Source organism: Schistocerca gregaria, chromosome 3 (assembly GCF_023897955.1).
Source record: "Schistocerca gregaria isolate iqSchGreg1 chromosome 3, iqSchGreg1.2, whole genome shotgun sequence".
Lineage (NCBI taxonomy): Eukaryota > Metazoa > Arthropoda > Insecta > Orthoptera > Acrididae > Schistocerca > Schistocerca gregaria.
The window spans coordinates 906,706,911-906,728,906 of NC_064922.1; the positions used below are offsets into that span (position 1 = coordinate 906,706,911).

The 21,996-nt window shown below is 39.6% G+C and overlaps 1 protein-coding gene across 4 annotated transcripts in view; it reads left to right on the plus strand.

Moving 5' to 3' along the window:
* Positions 1–237: 237 nt before the first annotated feature.
* The window catches only part of LOC126355235 (histone-lysine N-methyltransferase E(z)), a 90,446-nt gene continuing 68,687 nt past the window's right edge, over positions 238–21,996 (plus strand). The window contains exons 1-4 of one of the 4 annotated variants that reach the window (XM_050005512.1): positions 238–329; positions 1,331–1,469; positions 5,202–5,410; positions 12,875–13,066. In XM_050005512.1, coding sequence (XP_049861469.1) covers positions 1,334–1,469; positions 5,202–5,410; positions 12,875–13,066 — 537 coding nt within the window. In that variant the 5' untranslated portion in view covers positions 238–329; positions 1,331–1,333. Of the gene's footprint in view, positions 330–496; positions 666–741; positions 832–1,330; positions 1,470–5,201; positions 5,411–12,874; positions 13,067–21,996 lie in introns of those variants that run through there. The other 3 variants (XM_050005511.1, XM_050005514.1, XM_050005515.1) reach the window with 3 other exon arrangements.

A 21,996-nucleotide genomic window follows, 5' to 3' on the forward strand; every position in this document is an offset into this window, starting at 1 on the left:
TGAAATGTCAGACTTTAGTAGAACTTTTTCTAACATTTTAGAGAAACCTGTTAACAAAGAGATTGGTCTATAATTCTTAACGTCTGTCTTATCTCCATTCTTGAACAACGGTCTCGTGATTTCCCTAAATCGCTACAGGCAAATGCCGGGATGGTTCCTTTGAAAGGGCACGGCCGATTTCCTTCCCCATCCTTCCCTCACCCGAGCTTGCGCTCCGTCTCTAATGACCTAGTTGTCGACGGGACGTTAAACACCAGGATCCTCCTCCTCCTCTTGAACAGCGGTCTCAACTTCAGCGCCTTCGGTTTTTCGCGAATATATTCTTGAAGGCATGTAAGAGTTTGACGTCACCGTCAGTCACAAAATACGCTTTTAAAAAAAGTTTCGTACTTTATTTTTTGTTTGTCTAGTTTTCGTTCAGCTGAAGATCTACGTGCATTCTCATTCTGATCTATCATAGATAACATTTATAGCAAGTAGAGATTACTGCCAAAAACGGAACGATTCGATACCAACGATTTGCAACGTCTGAGAAACCCGCCAATGGAATGTTGTGCTTGTGTGAGGGGTATTCTAATGTTTGTGACATAGGTTAAAATGTTTGTCAATATCCAGTGACAGTTATTTGTTTAAATTTTATGTAGCCGTGTTAATAGCCAAAGAAAGTAAGTCAACAGTTTGAATTTGGAATATATCTTTCTTCCTCATCGTTTCCAGTCGCACTAAATAAAAAATAGCATTTCACATACGAAGACAAGTAAGGTATTGGTTAGTAGCTCAAGCTACGAAAAGCTGCACCAAACTCGACGATTTAGTGCCGCCCGTCTTCAGGTTAAGACAATGATGCATACGAAGCCTAATAGTTATTTGAATACTGACACTATCCTTCAGTAGTTTTGTTTGCGTTACAGTAGAGATTTGCTCCAGTCTCTTTTGTAAAGCTCGCCCAATCCAATTTTAGCACAGATATTGTGAATGCTGTGGCAAAATGTCATGTTGTTAAAGTACCAGCGTTCACAGATGGAGAAAACGTAGAATAAGTTTTCCATAGCATGTGTGGTGTTATCGAGCAACTCGTTGAAAATTGTAAATCAGTAAATGTCTTTCAATATATGCCTTTACTTAAATGGTACGACAGAAATTGCCACTGTTTTGATTTACTCGTTCCATTTTCTGTTTTTCAAAATCCTTATGTTGGAAGGTAACTCAGGTGTCATATTAATAAGACAGGGTTGCTGTATGTTGTTAACCATAGGGACAAATAAGTTGTCTGTAGATATGGCAATTTGTATATGTTGACAATGTTGTAATGATACTTTTTCTTCCACAGACCATGTCCAAAGTGAAGATTTCAGCAGAATGGAAGAAACGTGTGAAATCGGAGTACATGAGATTGCGTCAGATGAAACGTTTCAAACGTGCAGATGAAGTTAAAGTTGCTTGGAATCAGAACCGAAAACAGATGAACGGTATGTAAACAGAGGAATACTATGTGTTTTGGTCAACTAGAAATTGATGTGTCTTCATTGGCAAAAGACAAGAATTTGTAGGTGCACAAGAGAAATAGCAGCTATATTTAACTGAGCTCTGCAGTGTACATCCACAGTAAACAGGATACTACTAAACACCAACTGTTTTGTTCACAGTGAGGACACTGGTGTATGTGGTATAGAGTGAGGTGGTTGGTGTGTATAAATTTTATTTAAAAGTTTTTGTTCGGCGTTTAGGTTAAAGTAATTTCCATAGAATAGTTCTGATTAATTTCCGTTGGAGAATCACTGCTATAATCAAACATTTTTACATTCTATAACTACTTACTTTCATGTTGGTGAATTCTTTTCCAAGTAGCTGAGAACCGCACAAGCGTATATCTAGAACTGGGGGGCTCAAGGAGGCAACAGCATGTCACGCCACAAAGGTGGCTGACGCAATCTTGGCAGCGCGCCTGGCTGGAATGATCATATAAAGTTGATCGTCGGTAAACCAGATGCCAGACTGAGATTCATTGGAAGAATCCTAAGGAAATGCAATCCGACAACAAAGGAAGTAGGTTACAGTACGCTTGTTCGCCCACTGCTTGAATACTGCTCAGCAGTGTGGGAATCTGCACCAGATAGGGTTGATAGAAGAGATAGAGAAGATCCAACGGAGAGCAGCGCGCTTCGTTACAGGATCATTTAGTAATCGTGAAAGCGTTACGGAGATGATAGATGAACTCCAGTGGAAGACTCTGCAGGAGAGACGCTCAGTAGCTCGGTACGGGCTTTTCTTAAAGTTTCGAGAACATACCTTCACCAAAGAGTCAAGCAGTATATTGCTCCCTCCTACGTATATCTCACGAAGAGACCATGAGGATAAAATCAGAGAGATTAGAGCCCACACAGAAGCATACCGACAATCCTTCTTTCCACGTACAATACGAGACTGGAATAGAAGGGAGAACCGATAGAGGTACTTAGGGTACCCTCCGCCACACACCATCAGGTGGCTTGCGGAGTATGGATGTAGATGTAGTTCACCCTTCAGGGCCTACAATATATGCAATTACTTGGAGGAAACAGTTAGTGTGTTGTATTCATTTAAGTGGATTTTCATCCTCTTGAAGTACTTTGTCACACCCGGTGATAGGATTGCAGGTATAAAAACAACACATTCCAGGTACCACTGTAACTTTGAAAACAGCTTCAGGAGACACTCATAGCCAAAGTATTAGACCACCTAGTTTTTCAAACATGTCAGAAGAGAAAAGAATAGACAGCCAACCACATCTTATGTTAAGTGAAAATAAGGCACTTTAAGAAGACTGCAAAACAGGTAATGATACCACAAAAAGCCATCAGGAAGAAAAAGGAGGAGCAGAGCAAGAATAGATAAATGAAAATAAACGATCTTGTCAACTTCAGAGTAATATGGCAGTTTATTCAACATAGGATTGTAAAGGCTGTAACTCATAACACCTTGAAATGCGATAGCAAAATTTATTGGAAGTAACAGAAACTTATAGATAAATCAGAGCAATTAAAACTGTGGAACAGTTAAATTATTGACTTGGTTATTGATAGATGACTATTGAACAGTGATGCTGATGATCACATGGAGGGTCCACTAATCTGAAGTCATATCATAAACTAGTTTATGAAACAGTTGATCAAACACTGCAATGGATTGTCAATAGGTGCACTTAGTGACTAGTAGAAAAATGTATAGGCCAGTGGGCGCACATATAAGCGACAGCTGCTGCAGCCGATGGTAATAATGTACTAGATACCAAGGAACCATCCTTTAATGTGATTTCTCATTAGCAGGATGTAGAGAGCTGTTTTGGATTTTGCCTGTATGTGGACTAATTCATTATAGGGCTGTGAATTTCGCTGTACAAGATTTTCAGCTACATGTGTGAATTTATTTGCAATTTTTCTATACTATGATAATACAGTTGTCGTTTCAGTGAGATTATTTTTGAATTCTGCTGTTTGTTGTTTCCCTCCTTAAAAAACACAGTTCTCTCTCTCTCTCTCTCTCTCTCTCTCTCTCTCTCTCTCTCTCTCTCTCTCTCACACACACACACACACACACACACACACACACACACACACACACACACATACACATTTGCTATCCTTTTTGTTCTGTTTTATAAGCCTGCTGATAATTTTCAGGTCATCCAAAGGTAGTAGCACCATGCTTTGACCATGTTGTACCTATGCAAGTTCTAACAGTTATTTAGACTGGTTGCGGATGATTTTGTTACATTTCAAATATTAGATATGTGAGTTTTAGTTTTTTTTTTACTGTGCGTAGATATTGTAAGTAAAGGTCCCTATAATGGATTTGATAACAATTTGGATGTGTGTTCGCTTTTGATACTGCAAGCTTCGAGATAGCAGGTCAACTGAAATGTACAGTATCAGGCTTTTGATACTGTTTCGGTTCCTAGTATTGAGAGCTTAGTTTGAGCTATATAGGTAAAGTAAAATTTGTGAAAATGGGTTTTTCTGATGTTGAGGACTTTGTTTTTAGCTGACTATGTAAGACCAATGGTTTTCATTTTTTGGTTGTGTTGAATGTTAAGAACTTTTGAATGGTGTTGATATTCTTGTCGTTTGTTTAGTTTCTTCCCATCCAGAACCGTCTACTTCCCACAGTTGACCTATTAGCTTCACTTTATTGCTGGTGTTAATTATTTCATGTGTTATTTATGATTGCTTGTGAGTGTAATGAGCGGCATTTTGGTCACCATGTAGTGCACCCTTGCCATCTTGAGGAAGTTATGGGTCAAAGCAGACAGGCGGAATTGCAATGTTTAGTAGTCCTAAATAACAAATAAATTTGCAACAATTAACAACATGGTGAACTAACAGTTTCAAAACTGAAAACAAATTAATAGCCAGAAACTAATGATGATGAAATAACTCACTTGACAAGCCAACAAAAACGAACTTCCAGAGCACATAGTAAAAGTAAGTCCAATGCCTCACTAACATCACTTACATACAACTCACAAACATAAACATTCTGACCTAGAGAGCACTATCATAGGTGACAAAATTCCATCAAACATGATGCATTCCAAATATGCTTCGCAAACATGACATCATGTAACACAACATAACTAAGTTAAGAGTCAAATTCTACAGGCGGTACTGCAAATTTGGTTTGTTTGTTATAGTTACGTATCACACAGTGAAATTGATGAGTGATATTATGTTGCTGTTATGGTCAAAGATATGGCCTCTACAATAAAATTTCTTCAATTAAATGGCCTTATGGTGGCATGGGTGAAGTGTTGCAGTGTGGTGAAGTAATGGAACTGACTGAAGTTGCTGAGTCTTGAACCAGCATAATAACTTGAGATTTTATTTCATATGTTTGAGGTTTAAAAAATGCCCATTGTTATTCTTAATTTCATTCATATTTTGTATTCAGGTTTCTATGTATGATGTTTATCATAATTACTTTGTAAATCTTGTATGTTTTGAAATGATCTTGACAAATCAAGTGTCAGTATCATGGCTATATGGGTGTTAAATACAAATATAACTACAAAGGGATTACAGCAAGTGTCCAGTATTTGATAACATACTGATCTGCTATCAAATAATTTGTAAAGCTGGGAATTTGTAGGGAAAATTTGTACTCTGTTTCTATATGTTATGTGATTGTGTACAATAATGACCAAATTAAAGTTCTTTACTATTTAGATATACTTATCGCTGAACAGAAACGCTGGCAAGAAAGCAAAGCCATATGGGTTGTTTTGGCTGAAGCACCACCTCATGCAAACTGTATGAAAAAAGCAGAAGTAGTTTGCTGTGATGGAGAAGTGCAAAATAGTCCTGTCAAGATTATAAATGCTGTTACCCCTATTCCAACTATGTACACATGGGCTCCTATACAGCAGAATTTCATGGTAAGTCACATCATAAACGTAATGGTCTAAAACTGTATATGCATTAGTGGCTGTAACTTTTTATGTTTCACTTCTCATTATTTTTAAGTAGATGTAACTGTTTTACTATATATGTGCTGTTTCTGTGTTGTTGGAAATGTCCGACACAACAGATACCATTGTTTTTGATAAAAACAGTGGCTGTAAACACCAGTATTTCAAGGGAGGTACTGACATCAGCCGCAATTAGACATTGAAATAATTTGGTGGCAAAGGTTGAAAATTCATGCTGCACCAGGACTCGAACCTGGATTTCCTGCTTTAAGCACGTGGTCACGTTAACCCCTTTGGCTATCTGAGCATGCTCTCCATCCAACGCAAATTCTCAACTTATCACGCGCTATGAAGTGGCTTTCCTATCTACTTACCTTATTTACTAAATTTTTCCTATATTCTCGCAAGAGGTTCAGATCCTTTCGCACAGTTGCACTGAGGGCACACACACACACACACACACACACACACACACACACACACACACACACACACACACACACACAGAAGTAACTCTCAGAGTTAAGTCTAGACATGTTCTTAGTTGAATACGAGGTAAATCAGTGATTCTTCGCCTCTTAGCTCTAGACAAATTCTTGGTTGAATAAGAGATAAACCAATGATTCTTCACCCCTTCAAATTTTTTACGATGCCACTTTCATGAAAATAATGTAGTGTAGGGCAGAGTATGAAAAATATGCTTGATTTTATGCCATCCTTTGAATGTTTTATGTTCCCAGACTCTTTCCCTCTGCAGAAAGAGTATCTTGGAGTGAAACTTCATAGGATGAGTCTGGATTTATTTATTTGTTATTGTGTACAATTTTGACACCAACCTCCCGGAATCTAATGCGAGTTGTATTTTCTGTAGCTACAGAAAGTTGTGTTTAACTTTTATTAACATTCGCTTCAAGATTTATGATTTAAACATTTTCAGTAGCTGGTAAAATTATTTATAAAGGAAATAGAAAATGTATAAAATGTTAAATGAAAAGTAAAAACACCAAAACCCCTAACCTGGGATACTACATTTGTTGATCATCTACACTACCACGACAACGGATGGCCTAGTGGCATTTCATAATCTTAACCACATGGGAAACATTAGGATTGCAGAAGATATTTTGTTCAGGAAGCACCTTTTCTGGAATTCTGTATCTGTGTGGTTTAGAGATTTGCAACATTGAGATTATCAGCACCCATACATTCTTGACCCATGCTACCTGTACTTACTTGTGTGCGAATGAGTCCATGATTGCTGGGGGTAGCATTGTAATCTCTAGAATCGGAATTCCAGGAAACCCAAACAGTCCCAAATCCATTGCATATCAACCTAGCCACAAATGAGTTTGTGCTGTCACCCGCAGCCCCAGTGGAGTCTGCTAGTGGAACCTAATGGATCAACTGCACCACCCTCCCGCTGCCTACTCTTTCTGTAAGCCCCATATTGAACACTTGCAGGTTCCTGTTCATTCCTCCGTAGTTCCTACATTGTTCGTTACATAGACACTGCTTCTGTTTGCCCTCTATGTAAAAATTAATTCTTGGGTCAGTGAATCCATGGTGATGTTCATTCACTCACTCACAGTCTTCACTTCAGCATTCACTCACTCACAGTCTTCACTTCAGCGTTATGATTTATAGTTGGTTTTTTCTTAGACTGTAAATATTTTTTCAGTTCTCTGCTAGGTATCTTTTGTGCTACCTCGTTCCATCAGATGCCAGTTGTCCTTGTCTATCAATTTTTTACTTATTGTACCCATGTCAGTTATTTGAGTCCAAAAATCTTTGTAGAGTGGACACTTTTATTCAGTATGGTCTGGTGTACCAGCGTCGCCACATGCACACCTATTTGTTGGACTTTTCTTTAACCTGTATAAACATTCAGGGTATGGTCCAAAGTGTTCCCGTAGTGCAGTAGTTGACGTGCAATACTGATGTGCAGAAGATTGTCAATGTGACTCTAATCATGTACCATATGCTTTTTTAAATCTTTATCAAGTAGACTGTTTATTATTGTTTTCAAATGATTGGCTTAAATGTAGAATCTTACTTTTAATGTTTTGTTGCATCATTTTCATCATCATATTGACTTTTTTACTAGCTCTTTTTTTTCCCCATTGTTCTGTTTTCATTTGGGATGAGATTGTGTCATATGTGACATACAACCAAGTGCCAACTAGAACTGCTCGTTGGTTGGTATCGTGTCAGCACATGTAGCCAGTGTGGGGGTAGTTACAGATAACTAATGAAAACAAGAAATTACACTTTGCTTTTAGTGCTGAAACTGTAATTTTTCTGTCTGTACTTAGCTCATAGATGTCAACTTTAATCACCGTGAACAAAGTGAGCATGCAGAATGAGATTTTGACTCTGTAGTGGGGTGTGGGCTGATACGAAACTTCCTGGCAGATTGAAACTGTGTGACAGACCGAGATTCGAACTCGAGACCTTTTGCCTTTTGCAGGCAAGTGCTCTACCAACTGATGTACCCAAGCACGACTCACACTCCGCCGTCACAGCCTTAATTCCTGTGAAGTTTCGAAGGTAGAAGATACTGGCGGAATTAAGGCTGTGAGGACGGGGCATGAGTCGTGCTTTGGTAGCTCAGTTGGTAGAGCACTTGCCCGGAGAGGTCCCGAATTCGAGTCTTGGTCCGGCACACAGTTTTAATCTGCAAGGAAGTTTCAAAGTGAGCATGATTAACTTGTCTGCTGCAGGTTGCTGACCATCATTTTCTCAGCTGCGTTGCTTATCATGAGGTTGCGGTTAGGTTAGGAAATTACAGTAAGTTCAGGACTACAGAAGCATCACCTGCCACAGTTCAGTCATTTGTCTCTTAAAACAAACTGATGTTTCTACCATACCTGATGGCAGTTGCTTCCAACACTGTTTCACATAACATGAACAGCACTTCAGTCCTTGTCAACTTTACCCAAGCTGCAGCCGATGTCAGCTGTCAAATAATTTTAATCAGGCTGTAGTTGCTTCGGAACATATTGTTCTCAATGCCTTCTTTGTGGTATCTATGATAGCTGTGTATTTGATTTTGACAGATCTATATAACAATAATCTAGCTTTTCTCTTCTCATGTCGTAAAGCTCTTTCATAAAATTTGCATAGTTGTACACCATTTTTTTCAAATTTGTAAGCTCTGCACTTCAAGGCAAGCCACAATGTCTTGTGATTTTCTGTACTGGAAAGGCCACATTTTGTGCATTTTGCAAGATCATTGTAAGTGTCTATGCCATGTAGTCTATGCTCTGGTTAGCATCTAGTATTTGAAGGTCAATTTCTGCACTTCATTTTTCTCAGTAAGTCTTTTACAATTATATCGAAAGTGATTGTGTTCCTGTCCCATATTCCTCCATTGTAAACCAGGATCTAACAAATGTGTCATCACAGTGTGGTCTCTTCCAGTAGCAACCGAGCAAGGTGGCACAGTGATTAGCACACTGGATTCGCATTCAGGAGAACAGTCCAAATCTGCGTCCAGCTATCCTGACTTACGTTTTCTGTTATGTTCTTAATTCGCTTCAGGCAAATGCCAGGATCTATGAAAGGGCATGCTCAATTTCCTTCCCCCTCCCCCTAATCTAGCTTGTGCTCCGTCTCTAATGACCGTGTTGTCAATGGGACATTTAACACTAATCTCCTCCTTTTCCTGTATCATGCTGAAAGATTCTCCAGAAGTTGATTTTTGTAGCTGTGTACTGATTTTGTTAGGAGTTCTGTCAATGTTGGCTGTGGTACCAGCACTGTTTTTAAATATGCCTAGACATCTACCCTATTCAGTACATAGAGGTTTAATGCATCAATTGCTTCCTCTATTTGTATGCCATGCTCATCTGTCACACAACAGTACCTCACACAATGGTGCCACTACAGAATTTATATTATCGTCTACCACTATTATATGTCGTGAATCATGAGCATAAGGAGCCGTATCTCTCAGCCTATTGATGTATGGTTCAGTGTGCTGTGTAAGTATTTCACATAAATGCTCATTAGTGTACAATGTGAAGACTTTCAAGTTATTGACACAGCATGTATGTCACAAAGCTGGAATATTTGTATTACTTGATCGGATTTCTGGAAAAGTACTATTGCTGCTTTTGCACGTGGATCACTTACAGTTGTCATTGCATTAACTCGAAACTGAAGAATCTTACTGTGCTTTATGTACCCCTCTTGTATTAAGGGGAGTTTGCTGGGCCTATGCGGGCAATGTTAAATTAGCCTGCGGGTAATGTTAAATTAGCCTACTTCATGTACCTTTATCTCTGGAACCGATAAAGATGATAACACTGTACAATTTTTACAGTTGTCTTATCCGTGTTATTTATATCTACTGAACCAGAATTAAGAGATGAGGTACAAAAGGAGAGATATATATGTATTTTCAGTTATGCATTTTTTTTTTTTTTTTAGAAATAATTGTACACATAATGCCCTAGATGGCCATCTATTCAAGTTATTGCTGTAGTTGTGCTTCAGTAGGTACAATATATTATACTGAAATAGGTGCCAAAGTTTCATATAGCTATCACAAATAGGTTTTGATATAAAGGAACATAAAGCATAAAAAATGTCATTTTGAGAAAATCACATTTAAAGTATAAAATGATAAAAATTTACTTGTAATTTTAAATTAAGTCTCAAAAACAGCCAACAGCATAGTCAGCATCACCATCTTTGCCAGCTTCCTTCTCCAAAAGCTCCTTTATCTGATTGATCTTGCTTCTTTGGTGGTGAACTGAGCTGCATGTTGTGCCCTGGCAAGTCTTATCTTCTCCAATAACTTCAAGCCCTGTAAAACATGGTAGCCTGGAGTGATGTTAAGATGTTTTAGAACTCTTTTTGTTTCCATATTTCCATCATTAATTGTTAATATAGCATCACTAATTCTCCATTTTAGAGTATCGAGGCATACAAAAACATTTTTGGGCACTCGTGTCCAGCTATTGTCATTGAATGATACATTAGGATTCTGTGTTCGCCCATGTAGGCACTTTCGGAGGAGGTCTGGGTGAGCTAGGTCCCTATAAATTGATTTTATTGCTTCCGTAACAGCTTCAGGAATAGAGTTCTTGTGTTCAAAAGACACTCCTGAAACTTCAGCCTTCTGGCCAGAATTTACACCACAATTCAGGTCCAGGGAGCAGAGTGCACGTGTCGGTTTTCTGTCATTTGAAAGTTTGTGGAAGAATGTGGCCCAGACTGCTTTTCTCATACTTTCTAAATCATTTCTGTTATTTCTGATGGCCAGTCCATGATACTTGTGGGGCTGATCTATTATTTTATCAGTCAGCTGACCTGTAAGTGGGTTGCCATGAGACAGTGTGGTGGTGCGAAGAGATTGTTTTAATTTTCTGAGATGTTTGCCCATCTTCTTTTGCACATGCCCATCACATTCTAATTTCTTTGTCACAATATTTTCATATGGATTTGCTTCAACAACACACTTATACACCTTAGAATTTCCATCCCCAAGGAACTGAGTGTAGCATACATCCCTTTCCTGCAGTGATCTGCTAAGCATTTTCATTGTGGCATCAGCTTCCGTTCCTCTGCTAGTTCCTTCATAATTTTTCTGGTAGTTTTCATGTTCATTTTTTCCATTTTTGTCACAGGAGCTATAGGAATGTTTTGTAAGTGCCTCAAAATCAATTACCTTGCCTGTGTCTACACTTGTGATTGTGGCAACTGAGTTTTTCAGTGTGGGACCAAGCTTTTGCCATGTCCCATCAGACGCAACTGGTATATCAATGTTCCCTTCGTTCACTTCAACAGCTTCATTTGCTGCAGCCTTCATTGGCAGGGAATGGACAGATTCTCCTATGACTTCAGTATAACTCTGAATTTTTGTAGGTGATGATGGTAGATTCATAACCGAACAGAAGCACTGAGTTGCACTAAGACCTTTTCTGATAGCTCTCATGGTATAGAAAAGTCTAACAAATACCTCATAAAGATTATTCTTGCATTCATTTGACATTACAAATGACTTTTTGCTGTCACAGCCAGTGCAAATAATTACTATTGTCATAGAGAGTCCTATTCTTGCAGAAAAATCTTCGTCAATAATTACTTTTCTGCCACAAATATTACAGCACAATGTATCACACAACATCTGAATTAAAATGTTCATATCACACAAAACGTAGCCCAGGCCAGAAGTACTATTTTCTAAATTGTCCTGCAGTAATCCTAGTCCCTCAAATTGTGTATGTAATTTAGTTTTACTTGCATTGGGTGAGGTCGCATCTCCCTCGTTCTCTGGTGGCACATGAAGGTTATTTGATTTTACACTGCTTGTGGGTTCCAACTCTTGAACAACACACAGTTTTACACATCTAGTGTGTTGGTTTCCACCCAACTTCAGTTTCTTGAGTAGACTAGCACTTCAAGGTATGTTTATATTACGTCAAACTGCACCAGATTACGTTGAAAGTCACTGTTTCAATCAAAACAAGCAAACAATTGCCAAGCGACTGCAAAATAGCAGTGTGACTAACATCAAGCGCCACATGTTTTCTGTCAGAGATGAAAATCACAGCCTTCTATAAAATGTAGTTTCCGAGATATTCATATAAAACAGATGCTGTCCGAAATTTGGTGGTCTCTCAGATATGCATGTAAGACTTCAAAATTAAAAATAAAATACTTCTAAACATCACACAAAGACAATTTATGCACTATTTTGTGCAGGAAAGAGTACATCATATTATAGGGCATGTTTTGTAAAATGTGAAAATTTTCCAATTTTTGCCTGCAAACTTCCCTTAATACAAACCATAGTTTGGAACATGACCTTTAGCCTACCTTTCACAAAAAATATTCTTGCCATCTGAATTATTTTTCCACTACTTCAGCTGATTGGTACCTCTTAAGAGAGAGAGGATGACAGAGAATTGCTTCAGTGCAGTGCTTCATTGGCCTAGTTCTAATTATAGGTTGTTTCTTCTAGGCATCTTCCAGCTTGAGATCCAGGTTACCCAGCCAGTTATAGCTTACCTACATATGGGGTGCAAATGTGAAAACATAATTAAACATCACAAAAATAGTCCTGAAACAATGAATGCACAAATAAAATGCATAAGGAGACAATCCATTAATTCAGTTGCTCTGAACAGTACCAGTATTGAGTGTTCAGAATTTGAGTGAGGAAAAAACAGGACTTAATTGTTACTAAAATTGATAACCATTTTCAAATGTTAATTTCAGTATGGGAAAAACCTTCACAACACAGAAATCGGAAGGTCGTTTTCTGATAGTTTTGTTCATTGTCATGAAGTATATTTATTTATTTATCCTTTTCCATTATACCTTTTAATTTTTATTGGGTTGTATCAGTATTTTGATGTATATAATATTCACATATTGAATTCTCACATCTTATGTTAAATTGCCAATTTCGATCTTTTGCAGGTGGAAGATGAAACTGTCTTGCATAATATTCCTTACATGGGAGATGAGATTTTGGATCAAGATGGGACATTTATTGAAGAGCTGATAAAAAACTATGATGGAAAAGTTCATGGCGATCGAGAATCAGGATTCATTGACGACACAATTTTTGTGGAGCTTGTTAATGCTTTAATGCAGTATCAGACCAAAGAGGTAAGATTTTTTCTTCTGCTAAGGCAAATCCCAATGTTACTTTCATGCGATAATTACATATTTTGTATTCGTGAAAAACAAGTATATGGTGCTCTCATATTTATGAGGGGTAACTTTCTAGGAAGCATTTTGTCTGGCTATGGTTTATGCTCTTTAGAGTGGCTATGGCTCCTAGTACTGACTCTCATATAATACTTCTTTGTTAAGTAGCTCTTTCTTCATTTAGTTCTAATTGAAATTATTTCATTTTGAGTTTTTTTTAAAATTATGATGTTAGTTTTCAACATTTGTTGGAAAGTTGTCTGCACTGACAGGCACGAAAAATACAACACTTTGATTTTTTTTAAATTTATTTTATATTTTTTAATTTAAATTTCAGTCATTTTATAGTACTAATTTAGTATTTTACAATAAAATATTGTGGTATGGTCCTATCTAAATGTCCAACAACGAAGAAAGACTATTATAAACAAATTAAGTCAGAGTTGCAAAAGTAACATGAATAAATTCACATTTCAAGCAAATTTTGAGGAAGCACATGGAAGTAACACACCTTTGTTTTGATTTTCTGTATTTCACACTTCACAAAATATTACCTCCTCTCATATCAATCACAGCATCCAATATTTCAGGTATGTTCGTGATTAATAGTGCAATGTGTCTTGAGGAATCATCTTCCATTCTTTAAGGAAGGCCCCCGACAGGCCTTTTCGCATCTGCTCCCTTACATGTTCAGTGGGTTTAAATCAAGGCTTTGAGCTGGCCAAGCCATAGTGTGAATCTCCACTTCATCCAAGAATCCATGCAAAATTCTGCTACATGTAGGCAAGCATTGTCGTGCATTTTTGTAAACCCAACTTCAGTAAATGGACTGGAAGGCACAACATGCTCCAAAATGTATCCAAATATCAATGTGTTGTAAGGCTCCCATGCTACATAATGAACAAATCGGTTCACACAGTCATGCTGATTCCTGCCCACACCATCATAGAACCATCATGAGAAGAAGTCCTGCATTATAATGTGTGAGGAGAATACCACCTGCAGGCCTTATCCATACCCTGTCTCTACCATCAGATGATTGTCGACCAACTACTGGCTCATCAATGAATATCCTCACCAGTGGCTGATATTGATTGCAGTTCAGAGGTGCTACACATTGTGGTGGATGATCACCACCAGGGGCATGCGAGGAACAAACAAACAATGTAATGTAATGTGGGCCAAGCAGCTCGCAGTAATGGGGCGAGACAGCTAGTGTGGTTAAGTCTTTTACAGTCCATTGCATAACCTGCTACCAGTCAACTGCTCTACTTACTGGATTAAATCCTGCTTTGTACTGGGATTTTCTTGTTCCCATTATTGGCTTTCATTCAGCACTCTACTTTTGAGGACTTGTCTTTGTTACATATTATGCATACATAACAGGAGTCGACAAAATAGTGGTGTGAGGTCTTACCCTATTGTATTTTCGGGGACACGTTTGCATCTAGTGCTGGTGTTACGTTTCTCAAGTTTTTGGAACTTTGACTCCAACGTTTCCAACAATAACAGCAACTGTTTGCAGCTCAAGAGGAAAAGATCAACAACAGCTGTTAGTGGAAGAGCACCACTGCCAGGGGCAATGGCAGTAACAACAAGAACTCCATGTTGCTTTCGGGCCTGTCTTGTTTTTGGCGCAGTTGGTAGTCACTCCTGCACCCCCACTGCCATTCTCTACCTTTAACGAGTCTATAGAGAGCAGGAAGTTTACTGTGTTCATTTTGATCTGCCCTGTTTTGCTAATAGCATTTTTGGTAGGCAGCAAAGTGCTTCCCTCTTATCTTCTAGCTGTGCAAAGTGGTACAGAAGTTGTAATCACTCTTGGACCCTACTGCTTTATCTTTCATTATCCCTGTGTCCTGTTAAATGGGTACTATGATCATCAGAGGTACCTTGTTGTTAGGCTGCAGTGTAGTTAGTGTCATAAACAACATGGACACTATTACGCAGAATGGTTGCTGGACAGGAGCCTTGACTCCCTTTTCAAACTGCTTCATGAAAATGGCTTCCACTGCCAGGTGAAAAAGTGCAGTTTCTTCACCCCTAATGTCAAATACCTGGGGCACATTCTTTGTCATTGCATAGGTGCAACAGTGTCAACATGATCACTGATATGACGATCTCTACTAATCTTAAACAGTTGCAATCATTCCTGGGTAAAATAACATACTATGCCAAGTTTTATTCTCCTAGTGGTGCAAATTGTATACTCCTTGAATCATCTGCACAAGAAGGACATCAAATTTTTGTGGTTGGTTACCTTAAGGACAGTGTCAAGATGAAACCAGGTCTACTGTTGACACTTCCAGTGCTCACAGTGAACGCATCCCAGTATGGCATTACTATGGTTTTGTCCTGTCAATTTAGGTTGGTTCTGAACGGCCAAATGCCTTCTCCTCCAAAATGTTGATTGCGATGCTGCTCAACTAGCCACAAACTGAGGAGGCGGCTTTAGCAATCATTTGTGGGGTCAAGAAATTCCTATTGTATTTGTATGGCAAAAATTTCACCTATTGACAGACCACCAACCCTTCAGTTTGTTATTTGGGCATTGTTCCATGCTCCTGAAAAGATGCCTAACACACCAATGCAGAGGCCCCCTCCTGCCTCCCTTTCACCCCAACAGAATTCAGTCACCAGGAAGCTGTCTGTTTAGCCCAAATTTTATCTGTGGTGCAGAATGAATGGCCAGACTATCTTTCCAGCTAGGCCGACCTGACCTTTCCAATTTATTTCGTGTTGCCCTATCAGCTCAGTGCCATGAAGGGCCTCTTAATGTTGACCACAAAGGACTTGAATGCCAGATTGTCATTCTGCCCTCACTTTGGCTGTGCATCCTCAAGCTCCTTCGTGCTTCACATTGGCATGTGACACATGAAGGCATTGGTCCTGCAGCATTGATATTGGTATGGCACCGATACTGACATTGAACATGTGTTCCACTCCTGTTGTATGTTGTGCCTGCTCCATCAATCGCGTGGTTCCTGTGTAATGTTTCTTGCCATGGCCATGCCCTGATGGCCCTCGAGGAAGGGCTACATTGATTTTGGTAGGCCTTTTGAGGTAACTAAGGGTTTGCTGGTGGTGGATGCCATCTCTAATTTCACTTATGCGGCAGGGATGCTATCTACTACCAGCCCTGCTACCAACTGAGCCCTCTTGATATTTGCCAGCGAGAGAGTGCCGTGCATCCTGGTGTCAGATAAAGAACTCTAAATTTATGTCATTGGAGTTCCAGGTGTTCTGCCACTGTAACGGTTTCAAACAGTTGACCACTATCCCCTTTCATCCCGCCTGTTCTGATGGAAAACACTGTAAGCAGGAAAAAAAGAAGAACAGTTCTTGTGGCAAATAAGACACTTGCAATAAACTGGATGGAATACTTATTACTCTGGTGGTAGTTGGTATGCTGCACATCATTTCAGAAATTTTTAATAGCAGGAACGAAAAATACCATAAGCATCAGATTACCACAGAGGCAGTGTTTGAGACTAGAATGGCTGGAAAGGAAGCATTCACGCACCAGTCCATTCTGGAAAAGGTATTATAATGTGCCACATTGGGAACGAAGATGGGCTAATGTGAAATGCTGGCTTATTTTTTATTGGGCGAAAGGTAGGTGTAAATTATCGTTCTGAGATGAATTCCAGGCACGTCAAAGAGTAGTTTGGGTGTGTTCTCACAAAATTACCTAACAGATCTGCAGTTGTTGTTATATATGGGGAATTTACTGAAGTGGGCTTGACTGAACACACTTCGACTGCATTTCAGGTCTCACGAAGACCTTTTGGAAAGTGTATTTAAACTTCAGATATTTCTTTTGTCACACTGCAAATTCAGCGCTATTAAAGTTATTTTGGCTTTTGTCAAGAACAAGTTAGAAAAGAGAATGACAATGTTAAGATAAATGATACTTTACAGTTGTGTCACTCTGTTCTGGAAAGTGTTCATGAAAGTATCTGGAGGAATTCAGTGAGCCATGTGCGCAAACTTAGTTGCTGATCCACATAGATGACTACAATAGCAGCAGTGAGAACTTGGCCAGCAGTGAAGGCGAGTTCATCGTTCTTTCCAGCAAAATTTATTCATGTTAATTGACTTTTGTTTTACTGTGAAGATGTGCATATCATTGTTCATTTATTAAGAGTTCATTTTTCATTTAAAGTTCATTTACAAACTCCCATGCTGTTATCCTTTACTCACAACAACATCTAAACTTGGAAATCTAATGGACAAATACTAAAAGCAATTAAAGAGAAGAGGACATTGTTTAATGTGATACAGAGAACAAAACTTAATTAATTGGATACCTGATCATATATCAGCTTTATGGAAACCATATTGCAAGGAAAAAAATCGTGGGGAACATATCAAGAGGCGGACTCAAAACACTCATTTTATAAAGTATTGTCAGTGGAATGAGTTGTAGCAATTACCATCAAATGATACAGATGGCGAGGGACATAGAAGGTTGGCTGCATCAACAAGGTGTTGCCTTTGGTGTCTGATGATGAGTGAACGGACCAAAAGTGTACATACTTCATCTGTCCCCTTGTACTTAACATGATAAGAGGAGATCTGTGACAGGTGGTTGCTCTTTCAACCACAAAATGCAAAAGGCTGCTATATGTTGTTGTTATTGTTGGTGGTAGTGGTAGTGGTCATCATCATCTTCAGTCTGAAGACTGGTTTGTTGCTTCTTTTCGTACTAGTTAATCCTGTGCAAGCCTCTTCATCTCAACATAACTACTACAATCTCCATTTCTTTGAACCTGCTCACTGTAGTCTAGATGTGGTCACTCTTTACAATTTTGACCTTCCACACTTCCTTCCATTACCAAATTGACAATGTGTGTGTTCTGTCACCCATCCCTTTCTTCTAGTCAAGTTGTGCCATACATTTATGTTTTCCATAACTTAATTCAGTACCTCTTCATTAGGTATGCCAACCCACCAATCCAATCTTCAACATTCTCCTGTAACACCACATTTTAAAAGATTGTTCTCTCTTCTTCTCATTGCCATTTATGTTGCCCAAACAGCAAAACTACTTCTTGTGCATCATTTTTCTATCTAATTTCCACAGCATCACCTGAGGTAATTAAACTACACTCCATTACCCCCCCCCCCCCCCCCCCCCCTACCGAGCGAGGTGCCGCAGTGGTAGCACACTGGACTCGCATTCGTGAGTACGACGGTTCAATCCCACGTCCGGACATCCTGATTTAGGTTTTCCGTGATTTTCCTAAATCAGTCCAGGCAAATGCTGGGATGGTTCCTCTGAAAGGGCACGGCCGACTTCCTTCCCAAATCCGATGAGACCGATGACCTCGCTGTTTGGTCTCTTCCCCCAAACAACCTTTCCCCCCCTCCCCCCCCCCACACATACACCTTTTTTTAACCTTATAACCTCCTTTAAAGACTATCCATTCAATTGAACTGTTCTTACAAGTCCAGTGCAGTCTCTGGCAGAATTACAATGTCATTGGTAGAACATAGTTTTTAGGTGATCAGAAAGTTTCCATTTAAGGGCCTTGGTGCTGTGTATATGCAACATAATTCAACACCGATGCAGGTATATAAACACCAATGTGTAGTCAAGGGATTAGTGTGGTATTCATGTCTTTCTGAGGTGTGCAGTAAATGTGGAAACATGAACTATGGTGACAGTATTACAAAATACGTCCGAACAGGAACAAAATACTATTATTCTTTTCTTGGCTGCCGAAGGACAAACACTGGTAGACATCCATTGGAGAGTGAAGAAAGTATATGGGGCAGCAAGTCTAAAATTAGGGAGAGATGTCCAGGAAAACTAAGACAGGGGATGCTGCTGCTGCTGCTTCATTATAATGCATGTCCCCATATTGCAAATATTGTAACACAAAAGTTATGCAAACTCAAATAGGAGACACTCAAGCACTCATCTTACAGTCCAAATCTCTAACCATGCAATTATCACATCTTCGGTCCCTTGAAATAAGGCTTTTAAGGGATGACAATTCTTGATGGACAAGGATGTGCTGCAGACAGTTATGGACTTCTTCATGCAGCAAGACACATTGTTTTACCAAATGGGTATCTTCAACCTGATGCATTTGTGGGATGATTGCCGCATTGCTCACAGCGATTTTGCCTGATTGGCATACTGACTCAGGACTGTACGGCCTTTGAATGGAAACTTTGATCACCCCTTATATTTCTTCTCTCTGAACTTCAATTCCCTTTCCAAAATTCTCTTTGGTGTCCTTTACTGCTTGCTCAGTGTAGCGAGTGAATAACTTGGGGGATAGGCTTCAAATCTTGTACAGTCCTTTGTCAACTACTGCCTCCCTTTGTGTCCATCAACTCATGTAATTGAAATCTAGTTCCTGTACTGTTGTCAGTACGGCCTGAAAACTGTAACACCATAGAACTATCACAGCACTGAGGTTTTGCCATAGAAGTGGAAACAAAATCACATTATGCAATTGGTCATGATAGTGAAGGGAGCATATTGTAAGGGACTGTAAAAAGGGAGCATTCTTTTAAGATGTGAATAAATTCCGTTTACTGCATATTAGTCACTTGTACCATGTAATAGCCGGATCCTTTTAAACTCTGCAAGACATAAGACGAGTGTAGAAGAGAATAATTTAGCTTTTTGGTATTAAGGCACTTCTGACTGGCAAACAATAGCCTATTACTCCTCACATAAACTAAAACTGATGACGGTGGGCAGTGGGAATATTGCATAGGATGAGTTTTTAATTGCTTTTCGTATGTAATCGTGAGATATTATGGCATTTCATTCGTGATACCTTGTACACTCTTTGGCTGAGTGGGGAGTGATTCTCAATTTTGTTTTGACCTTTCGTCTTGGAAAGAATTCTTTTTAGTTTTTGGTTTAAAGCTCTCTCTCTCTCTCTCTCTCTCTCTCTCTCTCTCTCTCTCTCTCTCTCTCTCTCTCTCTCTCTCTGTGTGTGTGTGTGTGTGTGTGTGTGTGTGTGTGTGTGTGTGTGTGTGTGTGTGTGAGAGAGTGAGAGAGAGTGAAGGCCCTTTTGAAACCTTCAGCATACCGGCTAAGGGAGTTCTCATCATTGCAGATATACCATCGATGGCTGGGAGGCTATGTGGGAGGAAAGACAGCTGTCAAAATGCAGATCCGGTAAGCGGTTAGTGAGTTTGGCATATTGAGTTGAAGAGGACTAGGTGACTTGGATCAGAGAGGAGGTGTTGAGGCAGTGGGGGAATGAGGATAGTGTGTCTTGGCCTTGATTCTTATCATGAAGGTATCATCTGTGAACCTGAACCAGACAGAGGTTGGGGTGGTTAGAATGGTATCCTCTAGGTAGCCCATAAAAAGCTTGGCAAACAGCAGCACCATGTGGGTGCTCATGGCTGTGTGGTGAATTTGGTTATATAATTTTCTCTCAAAGGAGAAGTTGTTGCATGTGAGGATACAATTGGTAAGTTGGGAGAGGTAGTATTTGGCAGTGACAAGGCCATGTGCATTATAGAGGATGGTGTATGGGGTGGTGGCATCAACAGTGAGATTAGGGATTTGGTAGGTAAAGTGATAGGTACGGCAGAGAGTTGCAGAAGGAACTGGTTAGTATCTTTGATTTGGGAGAGTAGGTTTCATGCAATTGGTTGGAGATGTTGCTCAACAAGAGCTGAAATTCTTTAAATAGGAGCACAATAACCAACTGCAATGGGGCATCTGGGATTGTTGGGTTTGTTGATTTTTGGAAACATGTAGGAGAGTTGGGGGGTGTCATCGAGGTGAGGACGGACATGGACTCAAGCGAGATGTTCTGGAATAGGCCTATTGATTTCAGTAGGGATTAGAGGTTATGTTGGACTTCTGGGATGGGATCTCTGTGGTAGAGCTTGTAGATAGAGGAGCCAGACAGTTGGCAGATGCTTTCCATCAGGTAGTCTCTGCGATTCATCACAACAGGATTGGAGCCTTTGTCCCCAGGGAGGATGATAAGGTCAGGGTCTGTTTTAAGGTTGTATGTGGATGAAAGTTTAGTGGTCATAGGAAGGGACCTAGGGAAGAATGGCGAGGCGAAGTTGGAGGTAAGGAATTTTTAAAAGGTGACAAGGGGATGGTTAGGTGGGAATGCGGTTTGGTCATGGTTTGATGGTGGTGTAAAGTGGGGGTTAAGTTGGCCTTGGTTGGAGGGACTGACGGCAAAAAAGTGTTTCCACTTTGGGGTCAGGAAAAGGAGAGTAGGTCTTTGATAAGTCCAAAATAGTTAATCTTGAGTCTGGAGCTGAACGAACGTGAGGCCTTTGGATAGATTTCAAACTTCTGTGGGATTGAAGTTTTTGGTGAAAAGGTTAACAACAGTGTTTTGGTTTCTGAATTGTGCAGAATGTTGGGAGGGAGCTTCGGAAGATGTTTAAATTGAATAGATCACTTAGGCAGGGTCTGTTCTCTGTGAAGTGTTACCAAGAGAGTCCACTGTGGTTAGGATAGATGTTGATGAATAGTGGTTGCCCAAGGCAGGAGTGCATGGAGGTGCTGTCTGGAATGCTCTTCCAAGTGTTGGTGGGCAAGATTTTCAATTTAGGAGATGAGCTATATAGTAGGATTACACAGAAGCATTATTTTACAGAGGAAACAGAGGTGATGCTAGGTGCCTGTGCCATGGAGTTGTGTTTCTGCAGTACCAGGTTTGTGAGATATAGGGTTTGGTGGAATTTAAGAAGGTGAAGAACATTGTGAAAGAAGTCGTGGAAACCAGAAAATGGAATATTTATGGTTATGTCATTCAGAGGGACTCCATGGCCAGGCAGCATTTGGGAAACAGGATGTGATACTTGGATTTAGCTAGAGAAAGGGATACTTTTCTGAACTGACATAGATAGATAGATAGAGCATGGTCCCTTTTGGATTG